Source organism: Equus quagga, chromosome 4, assembly GCF_021613505.1.
Source record: "Equus quagga isolate Etosha38 chromosome 4, UCLA_HA_Equagga_1.0, whole genome shotgun sequence".
In the NCBI taxonomy this organism is placed as follows: Eukaryota; Metazoa; Chordata; class Mammalia; order Perissodactyla; family Equidae; genus Equus; species Equus quagga.
This window is the reverse complement of record NC_060270.1, coordinates 23,039,928-23,061,137: the sequence shown is the minus strand read 5'-3', so window position 1 is coordinate 23,061,137 and position 21,210 is coordinate 23,039,928. Positions and strand designations below refer to the sequence as shown.

Genomic DNA, 21,210 nt, shown 5'->3' with positions numbered 1-21,210 from the left:
TATGGTAATCTTATGACTGTCCATTTATATTTAAGAGTGAAGTGTAAAAAACTGAATTGGAAGGTCTAAGATGTGACATGTTGCAGGGTGGGTAGGATAGCCAGTGGTCAGTTATAGGGGAAGGGGGCACTTACAGGTCTTTTCTCTTGGGCTGGTCAGTTTCCTTGAGAAAGAGCCTCCAGTCTCTTCCCTGGAGGATATACACTTGGCTGCTACCTTTTGAGAAAGGAGCTGGAGTTCTCACTGTTAATTGTGTTGATGTAATCCTGTTTTCTGTATAGCACTTCACCCCTATCCTCACCTTTAGTGGAGTCCCCTAGTTAGTTCAGAGTAATCCTCTCAGCATCTGGAGGCACTAGGGAGGGATGGTTGCCTGGCTGTGCACAGTCGGGGAGGAAATCAAGGTGTGCTAGCTCTCATGTAGACTTTCAACTAAGCTGGTGGTTTTTAGTCCCATTCTACCTTTGGGGATGCCGTGGGCCTCCTGTCTGTGAAGCCTCCTTGTGGGCATTGTGCATCAGCTTCTTTGCAGATGCTTAGGCTTCAGAGTTCTCCACTTTACTAGTAAAATACCTTTGGACCATCTGTTTTACAGCTTCTAAAAAGGTTTTGACATGTCATTTATCATCTGTGATTCTCTTCTTTCCTGTTCTTTCTTTTCTTGTGGTTCATTCTTTTTTTAAAAAAAAGTTATAGTTTTAGTATGGATTAATTACCAAATCTGCCATTTTATTTCTTTACATAAACTATTTTCTGGTCTGTTCATTCCTTCCACAGCATTTGAGTGACTGCTGTATACTCAGTACTGTGCTTAGTATTGAAGATTAAAATTTCTGAGCTTTGAGTTGTTAGTACGTTTTGGGTAGAAAAGTTCATTTTGTATGTCCTAATTCTTAATTTGAAATGTGAAACCCCTTTAAGTGTACATGTAATAGATATATTACAGAACTTGTTAAATTCAGTAATGAATATGAATCAGATACAGGCAAATGTGCAATTTTATTTATTTTTTACCATGAAGGAACCCTTTCTGCCATTTTTGGGAAAGATTTATCTAAAAACCATCCAACTATCAGGGAAGAAGTAATTTGTCTGTTTCATAAAGACCTATAGTATTCAGTCAGAACTTTGATGAAACAACATGTTGAGTTGGTAAAAGTCTAGCCAAAAGTAAATAATTCAATGTTTTAGATATTTGGATAGTCTGGGAAGCTTCATTGTGGTAAATATATGCTTTCAACTCTTAATTTTTTTTTCCCTGAGGAAGATTGGCTCTGAGCTAACAGCTGTTACCAGTCTTCCTCTACTTTATATGTAGGTTGCTGCCACAGCATAGCTGATGAGGAGTATAGGTCGAGGCCCGGAATCTGAACCTGCAAACCCAGACCACTGAGGGGGAATGCACTGAACTTAACCACCCTGCCACTGGCTGGCCCCTCGACTCTACTTTTTGTATTCTAATTTAAGTTATGAAATATTTTTAAAAGTGTAGAGAATAAGTTGGGTTTTTGTTTCTAGAACACAGATTTTGCATATATTAGTGTTCTGTGTTCCTCACTTCTCAGTATATTATGATCGTTTCCCATAACCAAGCCCTCATTTGGGATTTTTTATGTTTATAATTTTTCACTGTAACAGTTGCACTGCAGTGAACATTCTTATACATACTGCTCATTTTATTTACTTTGGGTACATTCCAGAAGTGAAATTACTCAACCCTAGGGTGTGAATTCCTATTTGGTAAATATTTTCCTTTAAATGTTTGGATATTGAGAATGTCTTTGGGGAACCTTGCAGGTTGGCAACCCATAGATACTGGAAAGTGAGGTCAGAATTTAGGATCAAAGGTTAGAGAAAACTTCTCAGTAGAAGAAGGTCTAAAACTGGGACATGAAAGAAAATAGAAATTTCTATTAGATTAATGGGGTTAGAGCTACAAGGTGTAACCAGAGATGAGCACCTGTGAATCATGTCTGCAGCACTGACTTCTCAGGGGAGAGGCTTATTGCAGGGTTTTTCAAACTTTGCCCTCGTTGAATCTAGAATGTTGTCACTAAAATAAAGGTACTCTTTAATTATCTTACAGGAAAAAAATGAGTGGGATGTTATCAGTTTTATTTTTCTTCCCTGATTTTTATTAAAACCTTTTAAAAGGACCTGCTGTCATTTGACTAGAAGTTGATAACAGATGAATAATTAATATTCACAAATGAACTGAAAAGTTTTTTATACTTAAATTCATTTATGCTTAAATTTATAAATCCGTAACTTATTTTGTATTTGTACTTTCTCATGATTTTTTTTTTTTTTTTTTGAGGAAGATTAGCCCTGAGCTGACATCTGCCAATCGTCCTCTTTTTTGCTGAGGAAGACTGGCCCTGAGCTAACTTCTGTGCCTGTCTTCCTCTGCTTTATATGTAGGATGCCTGCCACAGCATGGCTTGACAAGTGGTGGATAGGTCTGCACCTCAAATCTGAACTGGTGAATGCTGGGCTGATGACGCGGAACATGCGAACTTAACCACTGCACCACCAGGCTGGCCCCATCATAGTTTTGGTTTTTTAATATTAAGTGCATGTTTTCTAATAAAATTAGGTTCAATTTATATGATGGAATTAAGTATTGTAGCATTTTAGGTGTTCCACAAAGAGTATGGTGAATATTAAATGTTCAGAATTTTAAGGTGTTTGGGATTTACTGACAGGGTGGATTGACTCAGCACAGTGAATATATACTATTCTGAATATAATAAAAATATGAAAAGATCTGTACTCAGTGTGCTTTGGTATAGGTTGATGGAGAATCAAGAGAGTGTTGAATGAATCAATGCCGAGGGATCTTGTAGGACAGAAAAGTTCAAATTTGATCTAAGAAGTGATAAAGACTCATGGTCCTTAGGCATTGAAGTAATTCAGTGAAAAAGGTGTTGAGATTAATCTGAGAGCCATGTGAGGGATGAATTGAAGAGCAGAGTCTGAGGTTAAGGAAGGGTGGTTTAGAGCTGTTGCAGTTATCTAGCTGTAGGATGACAAGGACCTGGACCAGACTGGTGGCAGTGAGAAGAGACAGAAACAGATAAAATCGAACACTTTGGATGGAATAATGAGCAAAATTTGTTAATTAAATGAACATGAAGGAGAAAGTGGGAGCTCTCATTTTGGAAGAGTAGAGTGCATTTCTGTTTTACCACCAGTTTTGTGTCTTGTTTTTAACTTTATTGCTTTTTTTGGCTTTATTTCCCTAGAACACAAGAGGAAAATTTCACATGATGGCTTTAATTTTAAAGGCCTCTGGTTCCTGAGAGGGCACTTTGAAAAGTTATTGACAATAACTTAAATTGTTTAATTAATCGCTGAGGTAATAATAGCTTAAAAATATCGGCTTAGAATAATATAATTTTCTCATACTGTTATTTTGTTATTCCTCTTTTCATAAACCTCTATAGATTTTACTTCATTTCTTTGTTATGAAAGCTCTCTTCAACTTAAGCCTACATTTCAGCTGTATTTTGCATTATTTTCCAGTAAAACTTTTGCTTCACTATAGTGATTTTCAATTGCAGATGCATATCAGAATTCACTTGGGAATCTTTAAAAGAAAAAGCAAAACACTAGAGACCTGGTGTGCCCCTCAGACCTATTCATCAAACTCTTTGAAGGACAGTTGAGCTCTCCCACATGACAAATATAATCCCCTGTTCCTCCCCGAAAGAGAGGAAACCAGCCAGTCTCATTTATGAATACTGGTGAAGAAATCTTTAAGATTTTTTTAAATACAGACTTTACTTTTTAGAGCAGTATTAGGTTCACAGCAAAATTGGATGGTAAGACAGAGTTCCTCTGTACCCCTACCCCCACATGCACAATACCCCCCACCATCAGCATTTGCATCAGAGTGGTACGTTTGTTATAAATGAACCACCACATCATTATCACCCAAAGTCCATAGTTTACATTAGGGTTCATTCTTCCTGTTGTACATTCTCTGTGTTTTGACAAATGTATAATGTCATGTATCAACCATTATGGTATCTTACAGAATAGTTTCACTGCCCTAAAAATCCTGTGCTCTGCTATTCATCCCTCCTATCCCTCAAACCCCTTGCAACCACTGATCTTTTAACTATCTCCATGGTTTTCTATCTCCTAGAATGTCGTGTAATTGGAATCATAGCCATGTGTTTTTCAGAAAGCTCTCAATGTGACAAATTGACCTGTCTCCCCCTAAAGAGGGAGGGTAGGAGGGTATTATATTAAATAATTAATCTCATTTATGGATACCAGTATAGAAATTTTTGAGAAAATATTAACAGATAGAATTAAAAAGGATGATACACCATGACCAAGTTTATTCAGAGAATCAAGAATCATTCAATATTAAGAAATCTGTTAGTATCTCACCATATTTAATAGGTCAAGGGAGATAAACAGTGGCTATTTTAATAACTGCCAAAAGGGCATTTGATGTAATTCAACATACATTTCAGGTTTTAAAAACTACAGTAAAATAGGTATGGATGGGTGGTACTTAGATGTGATTTTTTAAAAAAGTATCTCAAAACAATACTGCAACTCAACTGGAACTCTCATGCATTGCTGATAGGAATGCATGATTTTACAGCCATTTTGGAAAACAGTTTGACAATTTCTTATAAAGTTAAATATATACTTATCATATGATCCAGCAGTCTTACTCCTAGATTATTACCCAAGAAAAATGAAAATGCTTGTCCACACAAAAACCATATGTGAATGTTTATAGTGGCTTATTTATAATCACCCAAAACTGCAGACAACCCAAGTGTCTATCAACTGGTGAATAGATAAATGGCGGAATACGGTGGAATACAATGCAGCAGTAAAAGGAATGATTTATTTATAGATACCACAACATGGACGAATCTCAGATTAGTTAATAGTGAAAGAAGCCATACTCCAAAGGGTACATACTGTATAGTTTCACTTATTTGACATTCTGGGAAATGAAAAACTGTGGGGACAGAAGATAAATCAGTTGCCTGGGATTGCAGGGAGTGGATTTACTAGAAAGGGACTTGACAGAACTTTTTATAGTGAAGAAAATGTTCTCTATTTTAATTGGTGGTGGTGTTTACTTAAATGGTAAGTTATACCTCAATAAACCTGACCTTTAAAAAAAAAATCCCAGTGTCATGTTTACTGGCACAACTCTAGACATAAATCAAAATCAGAAATGAGATAAAAATGCCAACTCTAACCTTTCTTGCTTAACGTTGTTGCAGAAGTAGTAGTTAATATTTTAAGAAGGGAAGTGAAATGGGATACAAACATTAGAATGGAGAAGACAAAAATGATAATTTAAAAAAATTATTTTATTGAGGTCATATTTTATAATATTGTGAAATTTCGGTTGTACATTATTATTTATCAGTCACCATATATACGTGCACCTTTATCCCTTATGCCCACTGCCCAACCTCCTTCCCCTCTGGTACAACTAATCTGTTCTTTTTGTCCACGTGTTTGTTTATCTTCCACACATGAGAGAAGTGATGAGGTATTTGTCTTTCTCTGTGTGGCTTATTTTGCTTAGCACAATACCCTCAAGGTCCATCCATGTTTTTGCAAATGGAACTATTTTGTCTTTTTTTGTGGCTGAGTTGTAGTCATTGTATATATACCACAGCTTCTTTACCCGTTCATTCATTAGTCGATGGGCACTTGGGTGGCTTCCACAACTTGGCTTTTGTGAATAATGCTGCAGTGAACATATGGGTGCATAAGTCTCTTTGAATTGTTGATTTCAGGTTCTTTGGATAAATACCCAGTAGTCATATTTATGGGTCATATGGTATTTCTATTTTTAATTTTTGAGAAATATCCATACTGTTTTCCATAGTGGCTGTACTAGTTTGCGTTCCCACCAGCAGTGTATGAGGGTTCCCTTTTCTCCACATCCTCTCCCACATTTGTTATTTTTTGTCTTGGTAATTATAACCATTCTAATGGGTGTAAGGTGATATCTCAGTGCAGTTTTGATTTGCATTTCCCTAATAATTAGTGATAGTGAACATCTTTTCATGTGCCTGTTGGCCATCTGTGTCTAATTTGGAAAAATGTCTTTATATCCTCTGCCCATTTTTTGTTTGGGTTTGTATTTTTGTTGAGTTTTGTGAGTTCTTTATATATTTTGGAGATTAGCCCCTTCTTGGGTATATGATCTGCAAATATTTTCTCCCAGTTGGTGGGTTGTCTGTTTTTTGTTCCTGGTTTCCTTTGCCTTGCAGAAGCTTTTTAGTCTGATGAAGTCCCCCCAAATGATAATTTTTTATGGATATCAAAGATCAAGAGTATCAACTGAAAGTATCAGAACATAATTCAGTAGCTGATTTAGTTCAGTGGCTGGCTTAAAAAAATTAATATATAGTAATGAGTAATTTTCCTCTATATGGACAGTAGCCAATTAGAATATAATGGAAGGAAACTTTACACTTATCATTATAACAAAAAAGATAAATAGAAATACATATTTAATTCTTGACCAAGAAGACACAGTGTTGTAAAGATGTTGAGTTTCCTTAATTTTTGAATTGAATGCTGTCTGAATATCAAAGGGATTTTTTTCCCTTATCAAGATAGAAAAGAATATCTGGATCAAGGGTTCTCCAATTTTTTGGTCTCAGAACTTCTTTAAACTCTTAACTTATTGAGGACCCCAAATAACTTTTGTTTATGTTATTGTTTTGTATCTGTTAATATTTACTGTATTAGAAATTAAAACAAATTTTAAAACACAGGCATACACAGCACACATTCCATTAGGCATCAGAATGATGATGCCATCAGGTCACGAAGCTTCTGAAAGACTTATGAAAGTGAAAAAAACATAGAACTTCTTAGTAGTATTGTGAAAGTAGTTTTCATGAGAACCTTTTTTTTATGTATCATATTGTCAACTATGGAAAAGTTTGAATCAGTGCTGGGTTAGTGATGGTGGTGGTGGGGAACTGGCACAGTCGTATTCGCTGGTACATTGGTGCAGTATTTTAGAGGGCACTTGGACAACATCAGATTTTTAAATATACATGCTTCTGACCTTGAGGTTCTACTGTTTAGAATTAATTCATGGATATAATGGCAAAATATGTGCAAAAACATGAAAGAGGATTTTGGTTACAGCATTGTTTGTGACCTTTAGGTACACTTTCATTTTTTTGTTTGTACCTTTTCATATTGTTTGGGTCCTTTTTGAAATTGTGAGCCTTTTTGTAATTTAAACGGGAAGAATATTTCAAAGGCACAGGTACATTGTATGAATGGTAGAAATTGTTAGTTTGGGTGTTAGAGTCATTTGTGAGTTCTTGGATACCACAATTTAACAAAAAAAGCAAGAAAGAACAAGAAAACCAAGAGACTGGCATTTCTCTCGTCTACCTACTCCTTTTGAAGAAGAGTTGCTCTGATTAAACAGGACTTGCTGCTGGTCCTCATCAGTTGTGCTTTCTAATGTCTATGCCTTTATTTTGTACTCTTCTCTCTGTTTTGTGGGTCTTTCTCTTTCAACCTCAACTGCTAAAATCCTGTCTATCCCTGACAACCTAGCTGAAACACCATCTTCTCTGTGAAGCCATCCCCGATCACTTTAGTCAGAAGAGATCTTTTTTTGAACCTTTAGAGCTATTTATAGCCATTTCTTCATTACACAAATATCAGATGTGAGCTATATACGGGCTGGACAGTGGAAGTATGCCTTCGTATGTTACTTCTCGTCACCTTATAAGGTATTATCTCCATTGTGCAAATAAGGAAAACAAGACTCACAAAAGTTTAGTGTCATCACTACATCATTTTTTTAAGAAGTAAATTTGAAAACAGTGTTTCAAGGCCAGACATCTTCTCTGGACTTGCTTCTTATGTCACTTTAATAAAAAGAGGCAAGTGAATAGTTAATTTTTGTGTGAACATTTCTTCCCTTTTAGATTTTCTCATATATATTTCTTTTACTTTTGAAATAATTTTATGCTTACAGAAGTTTTAAGAAGTGTTTAAAGACCACCTGTTTACCCTTCATCCACATTCCCCAGTTTTTCAGTTTACCTTTTACTTCATTTGCTTTCTGATTTATTCTCTTTCTGTGTATATGTGTATGTGTGTTCCCAACATTGCCTTTCCTTAGTTGCTTGCTCTTCCAGTTCCATGTTGAATATAGGCTTCCAGTTACTTAAGTCTAATTGGTTTATGGTCTTGTTAAACTTTATCCAGGTCTTGCCCTGTTACTGTAGTCTTTCCTTTTTCAGCCTAAAACTTTTGATTCTTGAATTTGGATCTTCATTGCAATACTGCTGTTATTATGCTATATTGTTATATTTCAGAGCCAAAATACCTGCTTCAGTAATCCAGCTCTTTTCTCTGTATCATTTCTCAGCACCATTAAATATTATGCAGAATTATTTGCAAATTCTCATCTGCATTGCACCCACCTTTCAGTCTAATAAAGCCCAATCTGAAAAAATACCACTGGGTATATGTATTAGTCTGCTTGGGCTGCCATAAAATGGTACCACAGAGTGGGTGGCTTAAACAACAGAAATTCATTTTCTTGTTGTTCTGGAGACTAGTAGTCCAAAATCAAGGTGCCAGCAGGGTTGGTTTCTGGTGAGGCCTCTTTCTGACTTGTGGGCAACCACCTTCTCACTCTGTCCTCACATGGCCTTTTCTCTGCACATGCAGAGAGAGAGTGAGCCATCTCTTTTATCTCTTCCTGTTGGATTAGTGCCTCACCTTTATGACCTCATTTAACCTTAATTACCTCCTTAAAAGTCCTATACCCAAGTACAGTCACATTGGGGGTTAGGGCTTCAGTACATGAATGCGGGGCAGGGGTGGGGGGGGGCGTACAATTCAGTCTGTAATGATAGACCAATAGGTTTATAATCAGGAGACCTAGGTTCATATCCTTGGTCTATCTGGTATTAAGTGTGTAACCCTGGCCAAGTCACTTAATCTCTGTGAGCCTACTGAATCCTTACTCGTAAAGGATCAGAATAATGCTTGTGCTATAGGTTTGTTAAGAGATCCAGGTAAAATAGGTGATGTGACACAGCACATTATAAATCAGTGATTCTCAGTCCAGGCTTGCATTAAAATCATCTTAAAAATGACTATTCCTGTGACTTCCCACGTGACAGTATAAGGAGCTCTGAAGACTTGTTCCCTAGTAAAACTGGGGAAAATTATTAACAAACAGCTATTTAAAGTCTCTGGAAATGGTCCTAGGGCATACAATAAATGAAGAGCTTCTAGTCGGAGGGAAACTTTTCTTTCTGGGAGGAGCAAGACATCAGGATTTCTCATCCTTCCCCTAGCTGCCTGCTGCTGAGGCTAAGTTCTGGGTGAATGTGGTGGAGAGTAGGGAACTACCACCTATCCAGTTCCCACTTGTGGAACAGAGGCTCTATCTTGGTCGCAGAGCTGCTGAGAGTCCTAGGGAACAGATCACCGTTTCCCTGACTTATAAGTTGGTGGTTCCACATTAGGAGAGACAAGCTGAGAAGTCCTCAGGCTACTGCCCACTCCCAACCAAATACTCTGTCAGGGACTGAGTGATGAAAGGGAGTGTCACTCAGAGAATTGTGCTGGTGTCCACACGCCCAGCTTGAGAGCCCTGGTTCAGAGATTTTCCTTGGGTGTATTGGGGAGAAACAGGTCATAAAACAGATAGCTACTAATCTCTTCCTTGAGGGAACTGACTTTGCCGAGGAGCTGGAGAAGTTCAAACCTAAGGATACTCTCAAAAGCAGTGGAGACAAGCTGTAGTGAAAGGCAGTTGGGAGGAGATTTATAGATTCGAAAAGGTATAGGCTAAACTGCAGGCTAGCTAGTTTGCAGGAGAGAATTGGGATACGAGATAGCTGGAAGGAGCCTTCCTGGGGTCAGAGGGAGTGTCAAACATTGACTCTGGAACTACTCCTTCAGAGGAACCTGAATTTGATTGAATTCTGCTGTGGAGCAGTTTATGCCTGAGGCTGTTGTTGAAAACAGTAGAGCAATCAGCTGGCAATTAGTGGAGATTAACAGATAGGATTAGTCCGGGAAAGAAAGCCCTGCCAAACTAGTGTCATGGCAGGGTGACTGTGGGCATATCCAGGCTCTGCCCACCTGAGGACCAACATCAGAGGCTTAACACTGCTGGGGGGAGGGGCAGGATAGACTTCTTTAAAATAATGCAGCACATTTCTAAACGAATAAGCAAGTAGGAGTAGAAAACCTGGGGTTGGGAGGCAGGGGGTGCGAACCAGTATCCAGAGTTGCCACAAACTATTATATAAAATATTGAGTTTCCAATAAAAAGCTATGAGACATGAAAAAACCCACAAAAAGCCAAAACAAAACCCAGGAAAGTGTGGCTAATATACTCGAAAAAGCAGACAACAGAAACTGCCTGTGAGAGTAACCAGATGTTGGATTTAACAGAAATAGACTTTGAAGTAGCCATTATAAATATGTAGTTCAGGGAATCAAAGGAAACCTTGATTAAAGAAGTAGAGGAAGGTGTGATAACAACTCACATCAAATAGAGACTATCAGTACAGAGACAGAAATTCTAAAGAAAAGCCGAATGGAAATTCTGGAATTGAAAAGTTAACAACTGATGAAAAATTAATTAGAGCAGCTCAATAGTAGAGTTGGACTGGTAGCAGAAAAAATTAGTGAACTTGCCAATAGATCGATAGAAATTCAAGGAAGGGTGAGAAAAAAATGAAGAAAATTGAAGAGCCTCAGAGAAATGTAAGGCAGTGTGAAGTGTACCACAGTACACATAATGAGAGTACCAGAAGAAGAGGGAAGAGAAAAAGGAGCAGAAAAATCACTTGAGGAAATAGTGGCTGAAAGCATCTCAAATTTATTGAAAAACACTGACCTGTACATCCAGGGAGTCCAAAGAACTTCAGAAAGGATTAATGCAAGAAAATCCACAAATGAGCACAACATTGTAAAAATACTGAAAGTCAAAGACAAGGAGAAAATTTTCAGAGCACTGAGAAAAACAAGGAGTTACTTAAAAGGGAACCCTGATAACAATAACAGCTGACTTAGCAGAAACAGAGGCCAGAAGGCAGTGGAATAATATATGCAAAGTACTCAAAGACAAGTATTGTCACCCAAGAATCCTATATATCCAGCAAAGCTATCTCTTAAAAATGAAGGTGAAATAAACACTTTCCCAGATAAACCAAAGCTGAGAGAATTTGTTACTAGTAGACCTACCTTGCAAGAATGCTAAAGGAAGTTCTTTAGGCTGAAAGCAAGGGGCCTCAGATGGTAATTAGACTCTTCATGAACAAAGAGCACCAGTAAAGGTAATTATGTAGTTTTAGAAGAGTATAACCACCTATTTTTTTCTCAAAACTGATTTTAAAAGCAACTGTGTAAAATAATACATATATAATGTATTCTTGGGCCTATATTATAGAAATGTAATATATTTGTCGTGTATCTTCCAATAACAGCACAAAAGAGGTAAGTGGGAACAAAGCTGTGTTAAGCTAAGGAAATGATTATAGATGATAAAATAATAATTATAAAAGTGTGTTGTTGGGTTTGTAACATTAATAAATGTAATATGTATAACAATATCATAAAATGGAAGAAAAGAGAATAGAATTATATAGCATAACATTTTTATGTCTTCCTAGAATTAAGCTAGTATAAGTCTGAATCAGATTAGGATGTTAAAGTGTATATGGTAATCCCTAGCAACCACTAAGGGGGAAAAGTCACTAAAGAAATTTAAGTGCTTCATTAGAAAATATTCACTTAATGCAAAAGAAAGCAGTATAAGAGTAATAAAGGAATGAAAAAGACTTGACACACAGAAAACAAAAAATGAAAAGGCAGTCATAAATCCAACTTTATCAATAATAACATTAAATATGAATTGATTAAACAATCTAATGAAGAAGGCAGAGATTATCAGACTGGATCCAACTATATGCTCTCTACAAGAGACAGACTTTTAAGTTTAAAGATACAAATACATTGAAAGTGTAAGGATGGGAAAATGTATATCATGCAAACAACAACCACAGGAAAGCTGGAATGACTACTAATATCAGAAAAAATAGATTTTAAAACAAAAAATATTACTAGAGATAAAGAGGGACATTTTATAATGATGAAAGGGTCAATCCAATAGAAAGACAAAACAGTTATACATGTATCTAATAGCGTCAAAATACATGAAGCAAAAACTGACAGAAATGAGGGGAGAAATAGAGGATTCAATAGTAATGGTTGGGAGACTTCAATATCCCACTTTCAGTAGCGGACAGAACAAGTAGACATGAGGTCAGCAAGGAAACAACACTGTAAACCATCTATACCCAGCAGACATTTATAGAACACACTACTACCCAGCAACAGCAGAATATATATTTTTCTCAGTCAAGTGCACATGGCACATTTTCCAGTATAGACTATATGCTAGGCCACAAAACAAGCCTTAATACATGTAAAAGTATTGAAATAATACAAAGGATATTCCCTGACCACCAAGGAAAAAAATTAGAAATCAACAATGGAAAGAAATTTGGGGAACTCACAAATATGTGGAAATTAAAGAACATACTCATAAATAACTGGTGGGTCAAAGAAGAAATTAAAAGGGAAATCAGAAAATACTTTGAGATAAACGAAAACGAAGTTACCACCTCAGAAAATTTATGGGATATAAGTAAAGCAGTACTTAGAAGGAAACTTCTAGCAATAAATGCCTTTGTTAAGAAAGAAGAAAGATCTCAAATCAGTAACCTAACCTTCTGCCTTAAGTCACTGGATAAAAAAGAGCGAAGTGAACCTAGAGCAAGAAGGAAGGAAATAAAGATTAGTTTAGAAATTGATGAACTAGAGAATAGAAAAACAATATGAGAAAATTAAGGAAACCAAAAACTGGTTCTTTGAAAAGATCAACAAAACTGGTAAATCTTTAGCTAGATTGACTTAGGAAGAAAGAAGACTCAAATTACTAGAATCAGAAATGAAAGAGGGAAGAGTATTACTGACCTTACAAAAATTAAAAGGACTATAAAGAAATACTGTAAACAACTGTATGCCAGTAAATTACATAGCTTAGAAAAAATGGACCGGTTTTTAGAAAAGACTGGAACTACTGAAACTGACTTAAGAAGAAACAGACAATCTGAATAGACCTCTAACAAGTGAAGCGATTGAGTTAATCATAAAACTACCCAGGAGGAAAAGCTGAGGCGCATATGGCTTCACTGCTAAATTCTACCAAGCATTTAAAGAAGAATTAATACTAATTCTTCACAAACTCCTCAAAAAACTTGAGAGGAGCAACACTTCCCAACTTATTTTATGAAGCAAGTATTACCCTGATGCCAAAGATACCACAAGAAGACTACAGACCAATATCTCTTGTGAATATGAACACAAGAATCCTCAACAAAGTACTAGCAGAGCAACTTCAACAGCATATATAAAGATTTATACACTAAGTGTCATTTATTTCAGAAATGCAAGGGTGGTGTAAAGTTCACAAACCAATTAATGTAATAATCAGTAAAATAAAAAACAAAAGTCACATTGTCCTTGCAATAGATGCAGAAAAAACATTTGACAAAATCCAACACCGTTTAGTGATAAAAACACTAAAAAAACTAGGAGTAGAAAGGAACTTCTTAACATGATAAAGGACATCTATGAAAAATCCAAAGGTAACATTCTACTTACTGGTGAAAGACTGCACGCTTTCCCCTACGATCAAGAATAAGGCAATACTATCTGCTCTCTCCACTTCTATTTGACATTGTATTGGAGGTTGTAGGCATGGAAATTATGCAAGAAAAAGAAAAGGCATCAAGATTGGAAAGAAAGAGGCAAAAACTATCTCTGACAGGTGACATGATCTTGTATATAGAAAATCCTGAAGAATCCACTAAAAAAAATTAGCACTAATAAGCAAGATCAGCAAAGTTGCAGGACGCAAAATCAGTATATAAAAATGTCGTATTTCTATAGACTTGTCATGAACAGTCTGAAAGTGAAATTAAGAAAATTCCGTTTATAATAACATCAAAAAGATTAAAATACTTAGGAATAAATTTAACAAAAGAAGTGTAAGGCACTCTGAAAACTACTAAACACTGTTGAAAGAAATTAAAGAACGTGTAAGTAAATAGAAAAGCCTCCTGTCTTCATGGATTAGAAGATTTAACATTGTTAAGATGGCATTACTCCCCAAATTGATCTACAGATTCAATGCAGTCCATATCAGAATCCCAGCTGACTACTTTGTAGAAATTCACAAACTGATTCTAAAATGCATATGGAATTGCAAAGTATCCAGAAGAGCTAAAACAATCTTGAAAAAAGAATAAAATGGGAGTACTCACACTTCCTGATTTCAAAACTTACTACAAAAATGGTAATCAAGGGGCCGGCCCCATGGCCGAGTGGTTAATGTTGCGTACTCTGCTTCAGCGGCCCAGGATTTCACCACTTGGAATCCTGGGCGCGGACATGGCACTGCTCGTCAAGCCATGCTGGGGCGGCATCCCACATGCCACAACTAGAAGGACCCACAACTAAAGATCCACAACTGTGTACCAGGGGGCTTTGGGAGAAAAAGGAAATAGAAAATCTTTAAAAAAAAAAAAAAGTAAGATTGTGTGAAATTGGCACAAGGATACACATACAGATCAATGGAATAGAATTGATAAGCAGGAAATAAAATTATATATGGTCAACTGATTTTCATCAAGGGTTTCAAGACCATTCAATGGAGAAAGAATAGTTTTTTCACCATATGGATGGATAGCTAGATGCTAAGGAATGAAGTTGGACCCTTACCTCATACTGTATACAAAAATTAACTCAAAATGGGTGACAGACTTAAATGTAAGAGTTAAAACTTTAAAACTCTTAGAAGGAAACTTAGGGTTAAGAATCCCTAAAAGTACGACACTAAAAGCATGAGCAACAAAAGAAAAAATAGATTAATCTGGACTTCATTAAAATTAAAAACTTTGTACTTCAAAGGACACGATCAAGGAAATGAAAAGACAACCTTTAGAATGGAAGAAAATATTAACAAATCATATATCTGATAAGGACTTCTGTTTAGAATGTATAAAGAAGTCTTACAACTCAATCTTAAAAAGACAACGCAATTTAAAAATGGGCAAAGAATTTGAATAGACATTTTTTTACGGAGGATAAACAGTTGGCAAATAAATAGGTGAAAAGACATCTAGCACACTAGGAGGACTAGAACAGAAAAGTTGTGATGTCGGGTGTTGGCAAGGATGTGGAGGAATTGGCAACCCTTTTACACTGCTGGTGGGAATGTAAAATGATGCAGCCACTTTAGAAAAATAGTTTGGCAGTTTCTCAAATGATTAAACAGAGTTACCATGTGACCCACTCCTAGATCTACACCCAAAAGAGATGAAAACGTATGTCTGCACAAAAACTTGTTCACAAATGTTTATAGAAGCATTATTTATAATAGCCAAAAAAGTGGAAAGAACCCAAAGGTCCATCTGCTGATGAGTGGATAAATATGAGGTATATCTGTACCAGGGAATATTATTCAGCCATAAAAAGGGATAAAGTACTGATATATGCTGCAACATGGATACAGGTTTCTCTTGCTATCTGAAAGTAGAGGAGTCCTGTGAAACTTTTTTTCTTTTGAGGAAGATTAGCCCTGAGCTAACTGCTGCCAAGCGTCCTCTTTTTGCTGAGGAAGACTGGCCCTGAGCTAACATTTGTGCCCATCTTCCTCCATTTTATTTGGGATACATGCCACAGCATGACTTGACAAGCGGTGCATAGGTCCACACCTGGGATCCAAACCGGTGAACTCTGGGCTGCCAAAGGAGAATGTGTGACCTTAACTGCTGTGCTACTGGGCTGGCCCCGTATGAAACTTTTAATAAGCCGAAATGATATAAAGCAAAAAAGCAGTTACCATTAATTTCTATGGGAAAAATCTTTTTTAAATTTAATTATTTTATTGAGGTCATATTGGTTTGTAACATTGTATAATTTTGGGTGTGCATTATTATATATCACTTTCTGTATAGACTGCATCATGCTCACCCCTTGTAGTCTAGTTAATCTGTCACCATACATATGTGCCCCTGAGCCGCCACCACTCAGTGGGGAGTGTTTGTGTAGGTGGGGCCACCTCAGTAGCTGGATGCTCCTGTGGGCTGGGCTACCACTCTGAAAGTGTTGGTGTGCAGGTCTGCCTGCCCTTGCCTCTACTCACAGTTGTGTTGGCCACTTTGTGAGGATCCTTGGTCTGGATCACTGCCGCCAGGGACGGTGAGGGGTAGGGGTCCACTCATTTGGTTCCACTGCTTCCTGGGGATCCGCTCGACCCACCTTCAGATGTATAGCTGAGTGGATCTCTCAGGCATCCTGTTGTGTTGGGTAGGGAATCCTCTGTTGCTTAATGGATGTCCGTTTAGTTTTAACTTAGAGAAGAGAAACAAACAGAACTCACTGCGCCAGGATGCTGACATCTGGGAAAAACTTTTGAGTGTTTCTATACCCAAAAAATAACCTTAACTATACCAAATAACACATAAAACCTAAAATAACACTAGCATATAGTAAAAGGAGGAATGATATGATAAATACACAGCCTATGTGAAGTAGAAATGGTTTATGTACAGTGTAGTTTCACTTACCGGGATCAGGAAGACAGCACACTGGGCTGAGGTGGTGGTGGTGATGATGGTGTGTTAGGCCGAGTTGTGGGAGATATAGGAGACTGGGGTGTAGGAGAGAAAGGAGGAGGGTCATCTATTAAGATCTCATTGTCGTCTGAACCCATCAGGGCAGGCATGTCCCTAACAGCTACACCTTCTGTGTTGCCTGCTTCAATGTCAAAGGTTGAGGTTCATCATCTGCTGTGGCTGATGTGGAAGGCTTCAAATATGACAGTACGCTTGACTCTGTGTAACGGCTCACTGCAGAATAAACACTGAATGCTATTTTTGCTTTTCTCATTGTTTCGTAAAAGCGAAAATCCTTTTTGGCTTTCTCGCGGTTAGCGAAAACAGGTACTACTTTTAAGTTTTCGTAAAAGCTAAGTGGTGTAAAGCGAACTTTTGGATAGCGAGGGAAACCTGTATTACACCAAGTGGAAGAAGCTAGGCACAAAAGATCACACATAATGATTCTATTCATATGAAATATCCAGAATTGGAGTGATAGCTAAATGGCACAGGGTTTCTTTTTGACAAGGTGATGAAAATGTTAAAAAATTGACTGTGCTGATGGTTGCACATAGCGGCAAATATGCTAAAAACCATTGAATTGTTTTTTTTGAACACTTTAATAAAGGTATTAAAAAAAGTCGCCATTTCTGGTGTCCCTGTGGGGTAGGTCTGGGCATATACATATTTAAAAGGCTGAGCTATTAGAATAACAGAGCCCTTTACAGTAAGCTAGGCTTATCTGTTACCTCCCCACCTTTTATTTTTGTAGAAATCATGAGTACCCCAGGAAAAGAGAACTTTCGCCTGAAAAGTTACAAAAATAAGTCCTTGAATCCTGATGAGATGCGCAGAAGGAGAGAGGAAGAAGGACTGCAGTTACGCAAGCAGAAAAGAGAAGAGCAGGTGAGTCCTTTACCCTTAGCATTTCTTTTAAAGGACTTAATGTTCCATTTTAATCCTGAAATCACCTTCTTTTATTTTAATGTTAACAATGTTTAATATATATAATATATATATGTGTGTTCTCCCCCCACCAATATAAAATCAACTTTTGGGAGTGAGGGAGATGGGGTAATGAAAAGTGGAATACAAGAGTGAAGAAATCTCTCAGGTTCCCACGTTCCAAATATAACCACTGTTTAGTATGTTGGCCTGTTTGTTTTTAGTGTATTTTATTTTTCTAAAGTTGTAACATCTTTGAGATTTTATCTGCATGTTTGTTAATAAATTCTCAAGTGACCAACAAAACATTGCTTTTAACTTTAATTTGAAAATTTGTAAACATGTACAAGAATAAAGAATAGATGGTGAACCTCATAAACCCTTCTTTTTAATTCAGTAGTCATCAATAATTTGCCATACTTCATATATGTCTGTCTAGCTTTACGTTTCTTTATTATGTAGTATTTTAAAGCAAAATCTCAAGGAATATGTCTTTTCACCCCTAATTTAATTATGTATTATTCATAAGGATATTAATGACATTGATTTTTGATCATCTTTAACCTGAGAACGTCTGAAGAAGAATCTGGGACTCACCCTCACTTTATCTTCCTCTAAAACTACTTAGGGCAAATGGTCCATCACTTTTGACAAAGAATTTAAAGACGTAACGTTTAGGTGACTTTTTTTTGCAAAGGAGTGACTTTTGAACTTGCAGGGACCATTTGACCCCCACACTACAAAAGCTCCATAAAAGGCAAATGAATGAATCAGAATCCTTCATACCTGAGAAATAAGGTAATCTGTCATAAATATTTTGGAGTTGTAGTGAACTCTTCTCAGCATACCCTGTTCATTTGAGTAGCACTGCACAATAATCCAGTTAGTTGAAGTCCAAGAGTACAACCTCAGTGTTTTATTTGTTAAAATGACTGTAGATGTTTGAATCAAACACTTATTGTTACTGTTATGATATTTTTTGGCAAATAGAGTTTGTACTGTTGTAATAGAGTTTATATTAAATGCAGCAAATTAAGTTATGAGTTCTTGACATTCTACTTTATCATCTTTGAAAGTGACCACTTATTCATAAAAGGATGAGTTTCTCTTGGTGTCTTGTTGCTGCTTTATTCATCCCTGTGTCTTATTTGAAGTGGAACCTTTTCTTTGGATGAGCTTTTAATACATTAGCTTCTATTTTGGGGGTAAATTTCAGAAATCACAACAGCATTGTTATGTAGTTATATTCACATATGTAAATATGAATATGTGTGTATACCCGCAAGAGCACAGGTATGGGTCTGAATCTAACTACCAACCTACACATCATATTTGGCATAAAGCCTTTTGAAGATGTAGCGATGGCACTTGGCCATTAACAGTGTTCATTTTACTCTGCTTCTTTTTGTCAATGGGTGATTTCATGTAATTAGACTCCATGGTAAAATTTATATAAATTTTTTATATTCATTTACTTGCTTGAAGGCAAATGCTCTATATCCTTCATATATCAAGTGGCAAGTATGGCCCCACATATCTGATACGTTTGGAGTTGAAATTCTATCATCTTCATTGTATGAGATCGGAAGTTGTGCTTGGGCTTTTAATAAGTTGCTGTGATAAGTTTTTGGAATATTGCTCTATTTAAAATCTTAATTTTGTCAGTTCATATGTGCCATTTTACATAGTGAAAACTGGTAAAAGTAATCAAGCTTCTTAATATCACAGCAGTACTTGTTTCATGCCTACTTGGTAAAATAGTAAACATCAGTGAAATATAGATTTGTTTAGGTCTTGTTTATTTTACCACAGTTGCTTTGTCATCTATCTGGAAAAGTCACAGGCTTAGGCCAGCTGAACAGCTAGATTTGAGGGTAGTACAGGAGTTGATGCTGCCAAGTACACAAAAGATAACTGCATCTTTTAGGGCTATCCTTTTAGCAGACTAGCACTTAATGTCTCTTATCTAGGCAGCACTGTATAAATGACCTCTGTCCATTTGGCACCCACAGACCAAATTAAAATTTGTTTTTGGCAAAAAATTTTCCTAGTTGATCTCATTCTGATTGAGCCTGTACTAGAAGATGAACATTTTATGTTTACTCTTAAGCAGAACCTTGCTAAACATGTGAGCAGGTAACATAGTGCTGCCAAAAAGTTTGTAAAAACCATAGTGATGAAGAATGGAGGCTTGCTTGATGTTTTTAGTTACAAGAAATAGCTTGTGAAGTGAGCAAGTTGATAATGTTGTGGACAGCCAACTTTTCCCATTGATTTACTTTGTTAGCAAGTTCAGGCAACATGTAGTCTATAAATAAGGTACATAAATCATGATTGTTTTGGCAGTTTTTTTCTTTTTTGAAACCTGGTTTTTCCTCTTGAGTGATATATGCACATAGTTGAAAAAGTTAAATACAGTGTTGTGACACCTAACGACGTTTTGGTCAGTGATGAACTGCATATGCAATGGTGGTCCCATAAGATCAGTACCATATAGCCTAGGTTTGTAGTAGGCTATGCCATCTAGGTTTGTGTAAGTATAGTAGAGGAGGAAGAAATTTTCCTCTACCCTTCTAGGTTCTTCTGGCTGGTCTAAGAATTAAATTGAAATGAGACAGATTAACAGGAGAAAAACAAAAGTTTAATTACATGTATACATGGGAGAAACCCAGGAAAACTGAGTAACTTGCCAAAATGGCTGAAGCTCTCACATTAAATATTATCCTCAGCTAAATACCCACCAGAGGGTGGGGAGAGTCAGGGACTTCAAAGGAAAGGAAGGCAGTTCACAGGTAGGCGAAAAGGAGCAAACATTGGGAAAGCAAGTGTTTGGCCACACAGAAACAGAAGAACACAGAGGGGAGCCCAACAAACAGGCTTTTCTGCGTTCCTCCTTGTCTACCACCTACTTCATATAATGCTAAGGTGATAGCTTGCTTCCTGAGACAGATCTTTTATCTGAATTCTTTTAGGCAGTTAGGAGGAGGTAGCAGGAAAAACTTTCTGAGTCTTTGTTTCTTAAAAATAATCAGCCTAGAATTATCCTCAACTTAAAGACACACATTTTGGGGTGACAAATTTTGTTTCCCTTCAGTACACTCTGTCATGTTTGCGCAATGACAAAATCGCCTAATGACATTTTTCAGAACTTTTTCGGTTGTTAAAGTGATGCATAACTGTAGTGCTGAAATACTTGAAACCAAACCAGCAGTGTAGGGGAAGATTTAAGCTCTTATACCACTCTTTCCCTTATATCCATCCTCATAGTGTAGTTATATTGTAATGTGTAAATATTATTCATTGCTGGAGCTGAATAGTATACTGTGGTTACGTTTCCTTTCTTATACTTTGTTTTCCCTGGAGCTAATTGTCTTATTTTTTACCTATTTGGCTTTCTTTGAATTCCTGGCTGTCTTCTTCTCTCCTATAGCTCTTCTAAATTATTTTGTCTGATTTTCTAATTGGTTAAACTTCTCAGATAATTTATCAGTTCCATTTTTTTCCCTCTGGAGACTTCCACCCTACGTTTTTTGTC

At 36.7% G+C, this 21,210-nt stretch overlaps 1 protein-coding gene across 1 annotated transcript in view; it reads left to right on the top strand.

The window, feature by feature from the left end:
* KPNA1 (karyopherin subunit alpha 1) overlaps positions 1 to 21,210 on the top strand; it is a 72,320-nt gene that overhangs the window by 6,205 nt on the left and 44,905 nt on the right. Inside the window, exon 2 of the mRNA XM_046657706.1 lies at positions 17,503 to 17,636. Coding sequence (XP_046513662.1) covers positions 17,508 to 17,636 — 129 coding nt within the window. The 5' untranslated portion in view covers positions 17,503 to 17,507. The remainder of the gene's footprint in view (positions 1 to 17,502; positions 17,637 to 21,210) is intronic.